At 31.3% G+C, this 15,857-nt stretch overlaps 1 protein-coding gene across 1 annotated transcript in view; it reads left to right on the top strand.

The window, feature by feature from the left end:
• LOC115884595 (tolloid-like protein 2) overlaps window positions 1–15,857 on the top strand; it is a 185,470-nt gene that overhangs the window by 93,574 nt on the left and 76,039 nt on the right. Inside the window, exon 3 of the mRNA XM_030903223.1 lies at window positions 9,600–9,695. Within this exon, the coding sequence (XP_030759083.1) occupies window positions 9,608–9,695 (88 nt within the window). The 5' untranslated portion in view covers window positions 9,600–9,607. The remainder of the gene's footprint in view (window positions 1–9,599; window positions 9,696–15,857) is intronic.

A 15,857-nucleotide genomic window follows, 5' to 3' on the forward strand; every position in this document is an offset into this window, starting at 1 on the left:
TTATAATAAAACGTCGAACATAATTTGCGATTATACTATTTACACTTACTTTGTTTTTGTTAGGTTAGGTGGCAATATGTCATGTATGTATTTCGTACTTATTATATAGTTTGTCCTTGTTATACATATAACACATTTTTCTCGGCTACAAATACCATACCATCAAAAAAAACGGCGTCATAGACGGCTGGGGAATGACAATCGATAATAACTTTGCCGAGGTCAAGCCCTTAGACGTCATTTCTTGGCCCGTACTTTTCTTTATTTTCTAATGGCTTATTTATATTTGATAGATGGACTTAAGAAAGTTAAGTAATTTATTTTTATACTGAGTAAAAATGATATTTAAAAGGTGTAATTTAAAATTTTAGAAAAATATTTTTTGGAAATAGATTTGTGTGTCCGAAAACGTTCTATTCTTTTTTAATCTTTTCTTAATTAGTGTTAATTTTTGACCAGTTTTATGTCAATTTTTGGTAAATGATGTCTAGAGACTAAACTCGCTCAAATTATCATCGATTGTCATTCTTCAGCCGTCTTTGACGCCGTTTTTATTCGAACATACTGTAACTTTATACAAAGGTGGCTTTATTTCTGACATTAAATTTAAAAAAAATAAGATCTTTATTTTAGAAATAAATCATTTCAAATCCAAACTTAATCGTATATCACTTTTTCAATGTCTATTGCAGTATATTATAATAAAAATATAATAGTACGAGAGCTAGCAACGTCGGGAAAACAAGTATTTTAAGACGTCTGGCTCTTTGATATATCTTTTATTATGCTCTCTAGAACAGCATGCGGCCCGTCTGGCTGCCGATACCAGTTGCGTTTACTACTGCGCATCCAAAGAAGATCCTCTATTTTTTACTTAGCGCTTTAAATTCTAGTATTGAATAAAAATCGAGCAAGTCTCCATTAGCTCGGCGCGTAGAGCTTTCGCCTATGACGCGAAGGTCAGTGGTTCGATACCGGCTGGGGGTGTAACTTTTTTATTTTTTTTTTCGTTTATATTCTGATAGTAAAGTATTAAATATTTGCTTTTTTATCACCAAAACGGATGGCGCTTATGGGTTTATGATCCGTAGTGGGTATAAGTAGAATTTGATACTTTCATTTGTTTTGAAGGATTATTGTGGTAATTAATTATTAGGCAGGTTTAGGATGGTCTGGCTGCCGCGCCGGTAGGTTGCGTTCATTACTGCGCATCACATGTGTACAGGGTGTCCCATTTTTGTGCGTTTTGGGATTTCTCGTTTATAATTTTATTTTAAAGATTTAAACATAATATATAAAAATTAGCATTTTAATGCTTTATTAAGGTAATTTCTGCCTGTCTTTCTTCAAAATATTTTTTTCAGCTGTTGTTTATTATTTTAATAATACTTTTTTTAACAGATTGTTATCTAAAAGCTACATAAGTTTATTTTCAGTTCAGTCTGTTAAGATAACGATGGAAAACAAAATTATCTGGTTAAATTAAATTAAATAAAATAATAATAATACTTTCTAAACAAGATTGATTAATGTTAATGTGTAGAAAATGCACAAATCTAGGGGTAAAATATTTAGTTACATGAAAAACTAGCAAAGTAATGTGAAAAAAAAACCGCATCATTGTATCTCCACTCATAAACGAGAAATCCCAGATATCCCAAATCCCAAAAAACGCACGAAAATGAGACACCCTGTACCCATGTGATGCGCAGTAGTGAACGCCACCTACCTCTGCGGCAGCCAGACCATCCTAAACCTATCTAATAATTAATTACCACAATAATCCTTCAAAACAAATGAAAGTATCAAATTCTACTTATATACACTACGGATCATAAACCCATAAACGCTATCCGTTCTGGTGATAAAAAAGCAAATATTTAATACTTTACTATCAGAATATAAACGAAAAAAAATAAATAAAAATGTTGCAACCCCAGCCGGAATCGAACCACTGACCTTCGCTTCATAGGCAAAAGCTCTACGCGCCGAGCTAATGGAGACTTGCTCGGTTTTTATTCAATACTAGAATTTAAACCGCTAAGTAAAAAATAGAGGATCTTCTTTGGATGCGCAGTAGTGAACGCAACGTATATCGGCAGCCAGACGGCCTGCACGCTGTTCCAGAGAGCATAATAAAAGATATATCAAAGAGCCAGACGTCTTAAAATACTTTCTCAAAAACGTTGCTAGCTCTTAGACTATAAGAAATGAAATAAAATCACTGAAAAATTAAGACAACGTAATATTAATTTTTGAAATAAAACTTCGTGATGCGCGATGGGAGTAAAAATTCACACGACATGATCTTGACCGTGCCTTAAAGCACGAGCTAGCAAAAGAGTGGTAAGGATCGCGCAAACACCAAAAAACATTTGATTTAATTCCAAGAAGAGCATTATAATACACTTGATACTGTACCTGGGTACCAATATCCTCTGGTTGTGTGCTAGGAAGTTAATTTTCATGCATATTTTCATCGATAGGTTATCATAGACCGTTATTCAGCTTCTGAATAACGGTCTAGGTAAAGCATTTAGCTCATTTGCTAGCTCAGAATTAGAACTGTTATAGTTAAGCAAATCGCATTTTCACTGGAGGACATCGTCATATTCATATTTATTTCAAACTAATAATCAACGATAGTATTCGTATAATTTAACAAAATTACTGTAAACCACTATAAATACATATTGTTGGTTAGGTTCAAACATTTTTCTCTTCTTAAATAAATTTAAGAGTAAACATAATTAGGCATTTGCATAAAAGTGTGTATTTTGGGTGGTATTCCACAAAATTTGCAAGCTATTAAGGAAACATGGAAAATGTACAGGGTGGGTCAAATTCGACGCTTTTAAATGGAAACATCCTTTTCTATAGGAGATAGCCAAAAACTAATATCGGTGTCTGGAGCTCAATTTTTGTCAACAACATGATGGTGAAAACCGCATATCGATATCTGTTACCGTTTCAAAGTTACGGGGTGTTTTTCAAAAATATGCATTTTTAACAAATCGCTGTAACTTCTTTGCTATGGAAAATTTTGTATTTTTATGAAAACATTTCCAAAGCACCTTTTTACGTAGAATTTAATGGTTTAAGTATAATTTTTTTAAAATTCATAATTTAAGAATTATCAACAGAAAATTTGATTTTTTATGTGGGACACCCTGTATATTTTTAATTTATTGAAAAGAATTTAAAATTACCTTTCCAAAAATATAACACACTTGATATTTTGCTCGATTCCTCTTCGAGATATAGAGTATATAAAAATTCGCCCGCTTTAAATAAGTAGGCTTTGAACGGCACCGGCTGTAATGCAAAAAAAGTATTTCTAATTCTTGTCTCGATTATAAGGATTAATAAGGAACCTTTATTCTTCCGCAAATATATCCATAGGATTAGATCCACGAGCACTAAGTCAGGTGGCCTCGACGGCCAACGGCTGGGATCTTGGTTAGCTATTGAATTATTCTTGAAATTGGCTGCAAAAATTTGCTGACAACTTCAGCGTTCAGAGGCGGTGCGTCGTCTTGCTGGAAAAATATATTTTCGAGTTCCATTAAGGGCATATATCATCAATAAGGGGTCCAAAGCCTACTAGTTAAAAGTGGCGAACTTTTAATAATTCTGTATTTCGAAGGGGATTATAACAAAATATCAAGTGTGCTATATTTTTGGAAAGGTAATTTTAAATTCTTTTCAGTTAATGAAAAATATAGAGGGTGTCCCAAATAAAAAATCAATTTTTCTGTTGATAACTGTTAAATTATTAATTTTAAAAAAATTATACTTAAACCATTAAATTCTACGTAAAAAGATGCTTTAGAAATGTTTTCATATAAATACAAAATTTTCCATAGCAAAAAAGTTACAGCGATTTGTTAAAAATGCACATTTTTGAAAAACACCCCGTAACTCCGAAACGGTAACAGATATTGATGTGCGGTTTTCACCATCATGTTTTTGATGAAAATTGAACTCCAGACATCTATATTAGTTTTCATCTGTCTCCTATAGAAAAGGGTGTTTCCATTTAAAAGCGTCGAATTTGACCCACCCGGTACAGATTACAGATATAAATTGAAAATAATATTTATATCAAAACAGCATTATATGTCACTTTTTCAAGCATGTCCTTCAAATCCTCCAATTTAATAGCTATTAGTAAGAAGATTCACTTCAAATATGCGCACATAGTGCACAAACAATTTTTTTAGTGTAATTTTAAAAAATACACTAAACTGAAAAAAAAACCTTGATAACGACTAGAAAACCGTGCAAGATAAAACTACATAATAGGGAGAATAAAATTTAAATAATAATAAAAGGTAGTTGATTCCATTTGTTCCCATTAATATAGTTTTATTAAAAAGTGCACTAATATGAAAAAAGTTTATACATTCACTTGATAACAACTAGAGAACCATCATACAAGTTAAATTTCATATAAAATTTCAACATTAAAAAAAGTTGGTAGTTGATTTCCATTTATTATAAACTTTTTGTCAAACCCTGTATAACTTAAAAATAATACTATATGTACTTGTATTCTAAAGGCCGATTTATAATAAAACATCGGAGTCAACACTGAAAAGCTCTAAAAGGCCATAATTTGTCAACACACGATACGCATTGCCCCATTTTATCGCTCATCCATCATCTGAGAACTGCTGTTCCGAATTTTCTCCCGCGTCAGAACACATACAACTCAAATATTTGGAGAGGCGCTTCCAAAAACCAAAGTTTGATGGAAAAAAGAAATGGCCATTATAGTTAAGGCAAACAGAAATTGTGTCTGGTCGGTAACAATATTAAGTATATAGACACAGTGGCCGTTCTAGAAAGTAATAATAAAGTTTGACAAGTTTTTGTTTGGTTTATGGTGGGATGGGTTTAAAAGGTTGTGTTTTATTCAATTTCACGGTTCTATTTATAGAGTAATACAAGTATAGTGAAGTTATTCATAAACACTCATTTGTTGTACGCCAATTTACTAGCATTAAAAAAAACTTATACAGGGTCCGGCAATAGTGCGTCGGGCATCTGTAGCTCCTAGAATAAAAAAACTTGAGAATTTTGTTTAAGTGCAAACCTAAAGTATGTACCAGGATCTATTTCAGGAAAATATTTTAACTTCTATAAGGTGGCTCAAAAAAGTGTGAGTGGACGTGGGTGATTTTTTTTTAAATGGAACACCCTGTATATTATTGCATTGTAACGTTTTTAGTTCATTACATGTCTTTTTTATATATGATATATATATGATGTCTGGCGTATCGTCATCGGATTCCGTATCGTTCAGGCCTGATAATTTATTTGACGCGCTTGGCGTAATTTTTACGTTCCCTAGTCGCCAACCCTGTTATCGTTTGACACAACCCTGTTATCGCTCTGAGGAGGCGTTGTCAACATCGCTTCTGTCAACTCTCTCCGTGCTTAACCTCACTTTGTTTTGCCGCTCTGTTGTATCCCGGTTTTTAGAAATGGTGATTATTTAAATCTTGCTGTATAATTTGAATCAGCTGCTATTGCAAACCAACAGGTAAAGATGAAATATTATCCTTTTAGATTCGATATTATTACTGCATATTTTTAGGGTAGAGTTTTGGATGTCCCAACTTAACTTATATTTGTATTTTGCTGGCACGTTGGCGTCCCTTTTCTTTTGTCCTCCAGAATGTTACATGGAAGAAAGGACAATTTCTTTGGTTATTATTGAGCCCTCGGAAGTGTTTCGAGGTAGGTTTATTTTGTTTATTAGATCTTGTTTAGTTCTAAACAAGAGTTTCGTATTTTTAGGGTCTTATGGACGTACATTATCTTAGGGACGTACATTATCTTATGGACGTAATTATCTTATGGACGGACTGTGTCTAAGGTACGGGTAGTGTTCCCCTGTACCGTTATCTTATGGACGGACTGTGTCCAAGGTACGGGTAGTGTCCCCATATTGCCACAGTATGGATGTAGCGTAAGCACCATGCTGCTTCGTTCCTATTCCTCAGTCTAGTCAGTAATTACGGCTGTATCAATTTATGGTGTCCTCATTCTGGCCCCCTTTTGTTGTATTGGATGGCCGAGTACAGAGATGCGAGACCACCTCACGCTGTTACTGTTTGAAGCAAGATTACATAAAGAACAGCTAAGTGTAGTTTCATGTTCAAGTTTTACATTTAACATCTAAAACATTTTCAGTCTTAAACAATAACGTACGTCTTAAGTAATATCGGACAGACTATGTTTAGTGGTTAGATTGTTAAGAACATTCATGTCGATTTAATATTTAAAATATGATTTAGATCTTAGGTTTCATTACTTTACGTCTTGTAATGATATTACTTTCATAGATATTTAGTACAACTCTTAACACCATTTTTTTTACATATAATAATAATAGCTCCCGTATATAGCGTTTAACGCCTTGGGAGTAGCAAGGTACAGCTTGCTATACTAGAGCCGTTCGGTATACAAGGAAGGTAATGTGGCTAGCACTACGCTTCAACCGCCTATTATTACCTCAGGATTGTGAATCCCAAGTACTCATTTAAGGCTGAGTCGACCTAGGTACCCAAACTATTTTTATTTTAATAAAAATAGTCGGCTGATAAAATGCCGGGTTTGGGAATCGAACCCACACCTTGAGATTGGTAGACGAGAGCCTGTACCTCTACGCCACCGGGCACCTTTATATAACATATAACTACTATATATTTATTAGAATTCTACAATGTCATGTACCAGCAAAGAACATCATGAAATATAGTCATTAGTTTTAAGTAATATACAACTGTGTTTTCTTTCTCTGTTCATGCCTGGCGCCCAATATTTATAATTTCGAGTTATTATTGTTAATTAGTTCTTTCCAGTGAAATACCTTATCCACGACTGCTCTACCAACGAAAAGCTGCCGTTCACAGTGGTAATGTTTATAAAAACGCTACAGCATTTTTGGCTTCCTTTCAGATCACTTTACATAATCCTAAGACATGAGTAAATATATTTCGATAATTTCACAGATGTAATTTGTATAAATAAATAAAAATTATATATTTTTCAGCCTTTGTTAAAAAAATTATTAATAATACAAGAACTGTCCTGAAATCACAACTATATTAGGTACTTACTGTAGATGGTCTGTACTTAACTTTGCTATAAATATGGAAATCGTAAATCATACAGGATGTTCAAAATTCTACGCCAAACTTTCTAAAATATAAAATAATTTTTCTTCGTTTTTTAAATGGAACACCCTGTATATTATGTTTTCAAAGATGAAGAATTAAAAAATGAACATTTTTTGTATTTAGAGTATTCCAAAATTTTTAACGGTTTCGCAGATATTCGGGGTTTTATATTTCATATGGAATTTTCCACAGTAAATTTTTATCAAAGCCACCCAATGATTTTTCTCGTGTATTTTACCATTGAAAGCGCCATATAATATAATACTGCGTGTATCTGCAAAACTATTAAACATTTTAAAATACTTTAAATACAAAAAATGTTCATTCTTTAACTCTCCATCCAATAAAAAAATAATATACAAGGTGTTCCATTAAAAAAAAAACAAAGAAAAAATATTTTATATTTTAGAAAGTTGTGAATGTTTTTGTTTTAGAATGTTTTTGATTTATTGATTAATATCTCTTAAACTATCGAAAAATATTTACCCATATCTTAGGATTATGTAAAGTGATCTAAAAGGAAGCCAAAAATGCAATAATATACAGGGTGTTCTATTTAAAAAAAATCATCCACGTCCACTCACACTTTTTGAGCCACCCTATAGAAGTTAAAATATTTTCCTGAAATACATCCTGGTACATACTTTAGGTTTGCACTTAAACAAAAATCTGAAGTTTTTTATTCTAGGAGCTACAGATGCCCGACGCACTATTGCCGGACCCTGTATACTCTATTTAAGTATAAAAAATCATACATATAGTGTACATCGGAACTGCTCAATAATGCTTAATGATTTTATCCACGACTCGTCTATAATTTGATTATTATACATGAGTTTATAAAATAATAATAATATTCATTATTCACTAGTGAATAATGGGGTTTCATTATTCACCGCTTCCACAGATATCTCGATCCAAACTCCAAACAAGAGCTATTTGAAGTTTTTAATGTCACTTTTTGCATTCATCTGTGGGGTGTTCCAAAAGCTGTTTTTCTTGTCATAAGATTTTTGAAATATTTTTTCCTTTTTAATAAGTCTCTCATGTTATATCTCGACATTTAAACAAATTATTAAACACCATTAGAAGAAACAATGTTAAAATTCCCTTATTTTCTACTCTAAAATTCGATTTAAAAATTTGAAGTTTTATATGTCACTTTTTGCATTCTAAAATTCGATTTAAAAATTTGTTTCAATGTTTTCAATGTTATTTTTTGCCTTCATCTATGGGGGGTTTCAAAATTTGTTTTTTAAAAATAAAAACTTATATTAATATTATCTAATTTTTTTTGATAGTCCTGGATCAAGAACAGTTAACCTAATAGGACTGCTCATTCAGCCAAAAGTGTCCGCCAGGTGCATGCGAAAACTACTCGCTTTGTGACGTCATTGTAGCCCTTGTCATGGTTATTAGTCCTTATCCGGCAACCAATAATACAAACACGTGCATTACTGGTTACCGAATGCAAAACGTTCATTATTTAGTTTATTTATTTAAACACCTTATATGTATGCAGTATAGAAAATTAACTGTATAAATCGTATTAAATACTCGGATAATGCATTTTTAAGAACAGCAGTTCCCAGTGTATCACCTTTTGCAAGCATTCTTTTTAGAGTACTTCCATATTTTGCTTTAAAATAATTAATAAACAAAATCGTGGGCACTTAGTATGCACTTTGTCACAATCCACAACACAAAATGAACGTATTTATACACTCCATAGCTCTAAAAACTTTAAAGACACCTTTTTCACATTTAAAATTGACAAAATAATTAACTCAAAATTTATCAGCTGTTATTTTTATAAGTTTACCATAGGCAACTAATAATACACACTATCATGACAAGGCCACGAAGGCTTTGACAAGGGCTACAATGACGTCACAACTGTCAGCTGAAGCGCGGGAAGAGGCGAACGTACGTCTTATGAGGATGAGCAATCCTACTAGTTTACCGTTCTTGGTACTAGATAAAGTATAGTACTTTACTCGCATATAATGGCTGTTATTCACTTGGATGATTTGAACATCCACCATTATATGCTCGTTGAATAATATACTATTGCTTTCATTAATAATAATTATTGAATTTAATATTTTGAACTATATTTTAAATTCGTTTTAAATTTAATGTACTTAATAGCATAGAACGAAATAACGAGATATGCAACGATTACGTTGTCACTCGTTATGCGTATTGTATTATGGATATATTCCTTCAAAAATTGTTTGCGATGGTGACAATGATAAATGTTATAATATTAGGATAATTGTTTTTAGTTAAAAAAAAAGAAAAAATACAGTAATTTGATTTAGAAGTAATTTCATAAAGTTATTATAGTTGTTATAACGATCAAATCTTTCGTCTACCGCAATATTTATATTTTTATTTATATTCTAGGACACAGTATGGCCCCAGTCAACCGGCACACCTCAAAAGGAAGACTTGTATTGTCGATATTTTGCCTTCAAACGCTCTATATCCAATTTATTATTGGTAAGTAGTAAATTAAGTTATAACTTTATAATCTAAAATAAAAACACCAATACTAACATTTTTTACTTCCAAAATTGTGGAAAATGTATAGTATATTGTTTTATTAGGACTAAAAATTATACTTTTTGTGGCGAGGCTGTAAGTTTGACGGACGAGCGTTAACACGTCCGATATTACAGATGAGCTACAAAAAGTCATCTTTACTCCGAATAGAATAAGTAATTTTTTTTAAACGTCACAAATAATTTTTTAAATAATTTTAAACGTTCCAAATAATATAAAAAGATTTACAAGAAATACCTTGTAAATAATTGGAGACATAAGTGGATAAAAGTGTCCTAATAAACACGTCTAAAAATTATTGATGGTGTATGTGACATGACACCTTTATCACCGAGGATATTCTTTATAGTATTTTTATATTTGATATTTAGAGTCTATTGGAGGATAGATCTGTCAAAGGGACGTTGAAATACTGAACTTAAACTGATTTTAAAAAAAATGCGACATACCTTTATAAACTCATGTCTTCAATTATACAGGGTGTTTCAAAACAAATGCGAAAAACTTCAGGGGGTGATTCCTTGTTCAAAATAAAGGGTAGTTTGCCTCATAAACGTTGGGTCAAAAGTCAACCATTAGGGAGATATCGCGGTACAAAGATGGCGGAAAAATAAAGTTCTTATTTTTTATCTTGAAAACGAAAAGAGATAGACTAATGAAATTTTATGGAAGCATTACTGTTATAAAAACACACTTTCTGGTAATTTTTTCACTTTTTTAAAATGAGTGGAAGGGGTTGAAATAAACTACCCCTATCATTCTTGTTAACGAAATTTAAAGAAAAATCTTATCAAACACATGCAAAAAAAATAATTTGGATAGTTTAGTTTGTTTAGAAACTTTTTTATCTCTTGTATTTTATTATAAAACTCACCGATTTGAAATTAAAAAATAAAATGCAAAGCATTACATGTCAGGACTAAAAATATTTTTAGATTAAGAATCTAGTGATAATAATGATAATAATAATAATCTAGATAATAACGTATTGCAGTAAGGTAATGTCAAATAAAACAATATTAGAAACATCCTAAAAAGTGACAGCGGCCGACTAGATTTTTTCCTAAAAAAATTACAGCTGCCCACTAGATTCTTTATCTAAAAATGTTTTTTGTCCTGACATGTAATGCTTTACATTTTATTTTTTAATTTCAAATCGGTGAGTTTTATCAAAAAAATACAAGAGATAAAAAAGTTTCTAAATAAACTAAACTATCAAAATTAATTTTTTTGCATGTGTTTGATAAAATTTTTCTTTAAATTTCATTAACAAGAATGATAGGGGTAGTTTATTTCAACCCCTTCCACTCATTTTAAAAAAGTGAAAAAATTACCAGAAAGTGTGTTTTCATAACAGTAATGCTTCCGTAAAATTTCATTAGTCTATCTCTTTTCGTTTTCAAGATAAAATATAAAAACATTATTTTTCCGCCATCTTTGTACCGGCGATATCTCCCTAATGGTTGACTTTTGACCCAACGTTTATAAAGCAAACTACCCTTTATTTTGAACAAGGAATCACCCCCTGAAGTTTTTCGCATTTGTTTTGAAACAGCCTGTATATCGAGAATCTATGGTTACGCTCGTTGAACTTGACACTCTATGTCAGTTTAATAATATATTTTCGTACTTTTCTGCTTGGGCGTGAAAGTGCTTTACTTGTCTAGGCGCTAAAATTACTTTTTTTATTGTCAATCACGTCGCGAAAATTAATACTTTTGCGACGTTTGAAAAAAAATATTTTTCATTCCTTGAAATTTGTCTAATTTAATATTTAAAGGGATATGATATAAAATATATTTCTTCTGATATACGTATATAGATATGTATATTTATACGAATCTTTTGGAATTATAAGTAGATCTTTTTAAAATAAAAATGCCAAATTTTAAAAGACATGACACAGAAAAGAACAGACTTTTTGGTATCAAAATAAGTTTATTGGACACAATTTACCTTTATGCAAATGTGCTTCGTTTGTCCGTTAGAGAACACATTTTTTATGATATTTTCAGAACTGATATCCCGACTTAAAATGAGATTTGAGGTTGCAGAAAAGAAATAAGATAAAGTAACGGATAGGGTGAACCGTTACTTTATCTTGTTTCTTAATAATTAATTTTAATTGTGTTTTTTAGACATTGTGAATGATCGTAAACTAAAAAATATAAAGTGTAATCGAAACCACTAATTGGAAGGTTCTGAATGAAGCTTTAAGCTTTCAGCTTCATTCAGAACCTTCCAATTAGTGGTTTCAACTACACTTTATACTTTTTAGTTTAAAAAAGTAAATATTTTATCAGCCAAATATTTAGCTTATAAAACAATAAACGTTTGATTTCTAACAACAATTTCTCTTGATGAATGATAAAGTTCAAAATTACATTCCCCGCAAATTTTGAAGTATAATTAGTGGAACACTCAAAAGTTTGTACACTTTTTCCGCTAATTGAAAATAACTACCACTAATTTAGACGTTCTGAATACTTACATTGAAATTAAAGAAACAAAATTCTACGCTAATTGAAACCACTAATTTCTTCCACTAATTGCGGGGTTCTGTTATTCTCCTAGTATTTACTACATTTTTTGTCTCTTCTATAAAAATGCTACATCTAAAAGCTTTTGCGAAAAAAAATTGGTGAATCTCATTCAAAACGGATATTCGAGTCTTAAAATATATTAAAAAATGTGTTTATTTTTTAAGTTTGATACCCTCTAACTGTCAAACGAATCACTTTTATATAGAAGCAAATTGTGAATTTATTTCAATTCCAAAAATTTGTAGTATGAAACTTTGGTAGAATAAACTACGCCACTGGACTACTTCCGATGCTCAGTTCGTCGTTTTCTCTCGTTGTAGAGAGGGAAAATGGAGAGAATGTCGCGAGTGTGCCCCGCGGTAGTTGTTCCGAATGCGCTTTTACATTTTAAATTGGTCTTTGCGGTTAGACCTCTCTCATCTCTAAAGTTGAGATAAAACAGGAGACAGTTTAGGCGAAGTGAGAGATAAAAAGAACAAATGGTGCCGATCAGTGGCGTACAGTAGGGTGTTTTAGAGAATAAATGGCTGTTATATTTTGTTTTATTATTGTGATTTATCACCCGATATTTACAGTTGAGGGTTGGAAGCTTTGGTGTTACAACAGTAAAATAAAACACTAATTCAAAACAATACACCAAAACACTTTTCTTTTACACTCGACGCGCGTTTCGCTAACCATGTTAGCAGATTATTAAAACTGAGAGTTTTAATAATCTGCTGATGATTGCTTGAACGCGTATTATGGCGAATTAGTGTTTTATTTTACCTAATTTTCTCAAATTGTACAGTGTTAATATTTTATATCGAATGCGTTTTAAAAGTGGCTCAACCCTATAACTTTTATTTTTTCAGATAAAAAAAAGATATTTGGTTTGTTATTATATGACATAAATTAGGATTGATTGATGCATTCAATTGTTTTCGGTCACTTCGTGTTTCATCGGAAATGACTAGAACTTTTGATTTTTAATTGACACCCTCTGTAGTTTTTACTTTATTCGATAGAAAATGGCACTTTGAATAGAATGACATATCATATGTCAACTTTTGACATTTTGCATATGGTTTATTTGAAATTGTAACATGTTTATTTGAAATTTGGACATCTTTTAACCGGCCAGGACAAGACACGAAAAACGATTAAATATATTTTTCAAAGGATCCTTTATTAAAAATTAGTGTTTTTAACACAGCCATGACACTCTAGATTGAAATTTACAATACCATTTTTTTAGGCGAAAATGTCAAAAGTTCATATATGATATGTCATTGTACTCAGAGTGTCATTCTTTAGTGTCATTCTCTATCGAATAAAGTAAAATTATAGCGAGGGTGCAATTTAAAAATTAAAAGTTGTAGTCATTTCCGGTAAAATAGGAAGTGACCCGAAAAAATTGAATACAAATCAATATCAATCAATCCTAATTTATGTCATATACTACGAGCCCTAACAACTATATGTTGGGACAAGGTCATATTATGGAATTATTGCCCTGGTTTTTCAAAATGACTGAAAAATATATGTTTAATTTTTTAAATATAAACATAGCCAACTTATAAACAAACAACTTGACAATATTTTTATGAATTTGTAAATCAATCCATATTTACAGTAGCGGATTTTGTTCATAAAAGGACAAATTTGCTGACAACTAAATGTTGGGACAAGTATTTTTAAATAAATAGGCGGCTTTGCTATAAACGTCACAAATGTCGCACACTGTTTACTTCAGCATTGACAGCTTGTAAGTGACTCGATACTTTGAGTAATGAGATTTACTGTAAGACATTTTAATTTTTTTAATTTTCAATTTTGTTAATTTAATCCAAAGTAATGGTCCGTGGAAAAGCTACAAATCAAAAACTACGCGAAATTATCATTCGTCAATACAGTACGGGAAGAACAATTCGAAAAGTTTCTGATCATTTAAGTATTCCAAAAACCACGGTTTTTAATATAATAAAAAAATACGGCGAATCTGCCAACGTAGACGTTAGAGGTAAAAGTTCGGGAAGGCCAAAAGTTATATCTCAGAGAGATTTACGAAATTTAGTAAAAATTTGCAAGTCTGCAAGAAGAAGTACTCTTCGCGAAGTAACAGTTAAATGGAATACTGTAACTGGTTTAAATATATCAAGAGAATGTTGCCGAAAATATATCCACAAATGCGGTCTGGGGTTTACAAGGTAAACTTTATTTTGTGTGGATAATCAATTACCTGAAGATTATTGATACAAATTCTTATTTAGACCAAAGCAAAACCGCTACTGACAGAAATTCAAAAGAAAAATCGCTACAATTGGGCAAAATTTAAATTATCGTGGACACAAAATGATTGGAATAAGGTCATATTTAGCGATGAGTCTAAATTTGATGTTTCCATTAGACATCATCGAAAACGAATAATACGAAATAAAGCAGAATAATTTCATAAAGATTTCATAAAGATTTCTTAAAGAGGGTTGTTAAATTTCCTAAGGGGATTATGGTTTGGGGTTGCATGTCAGCAAGAGGTTTGGGCAAATTAAATTTTATAGATGGCACTGTTAACGCCCAAAAATATCAACATATTCTTGAGACCTCACTTTTGCCTAGTGCTCAAGAATTGTTTCCATAAGAAGACTATATTTTCCAACAAGATGGAGCATCGTGCCATTCAGCAAGATCAACTAAAAATTGGTTCGGTAATAATAATATAAAAGTTCTATCCCATCCTTCAAGTAGTCCGGACCTCAATGTTATAGAAACTGTGTGGCATAAAATGAAGCAATATTTAAGAAACCACCCTCAACGAACAATTTTTGATTTGCGGACAAAACTGCAGGAAATTTGAGATAATTTTTCTCCTCAAATGTGCCAATCTTTGGTAAATACAATGCCATTAAGAGTTCAGGCAATTGTTAAGGCGAAAGGTGATGTAACTCCGTATTAAACAAATTTCTTGTTGTGCTGTCCCAATATATAGTTGTCAGCAAATTTGGCTTGATTTTGTCAAAATAAGCTATTATCAAAAGTGATTTGTTTGCAAAGTTATAAAAATATAGTAAAATTGTCTAGATCATATTGTAATGTTTGAATTTACAATAATAAATAACAAACAAAATAAATTGAGTCGTTTTAACAAATTACTATTTTTATTGCAAAAAAAGACCTTGTCCCAACATATAGTTGTTAGGGCTCGTAACATACCAAATCTAGTTTTTTAATCTGAAAATGTGCTACATTTAAAAGGATCTCTTTTATTTTTTATATTAGAATATATTTAAAAAAAATATCTGGTTTTCAGATAATTTTTAGCGCGTATTATCAAGAATGACATACCCGGTGAAATGTCACAGTTATAGATATAAATTGTATAGGAGTGTACTAAGGCAGCAGTTTTGTAATTTTACATATCGCTGTTTTTCGACAAAAGCGGCACAACTCAAAATTTATAAACTTTGAACAGCGAAAATTTTAGAATCATGTTGTGTTTTCTTATACAACCAGTTTTTAACTACTCGTAATCCTTAAGATGGAGTTTGATAGTAAATAAGTATAGTTTTAAGTACAT

The sequence above is a fragment of the Sitophilus oryzae genome, unplaced genomic scaffold, assembly GCF_002938485.1.
Source record: "Sitophilus oryzae breed Bouriz unplaced genomic scaffold, Soryzae_2.0 scaffold_302_pilon_pilon, whole genome shotgun sequence".
Taxonomy (NCBI): Eukaryota; Metazoa; Arthropoda; class Insecta; order Coleoptera; family Curculionidae; genus Sitophilus; species Sitophilus oryzae.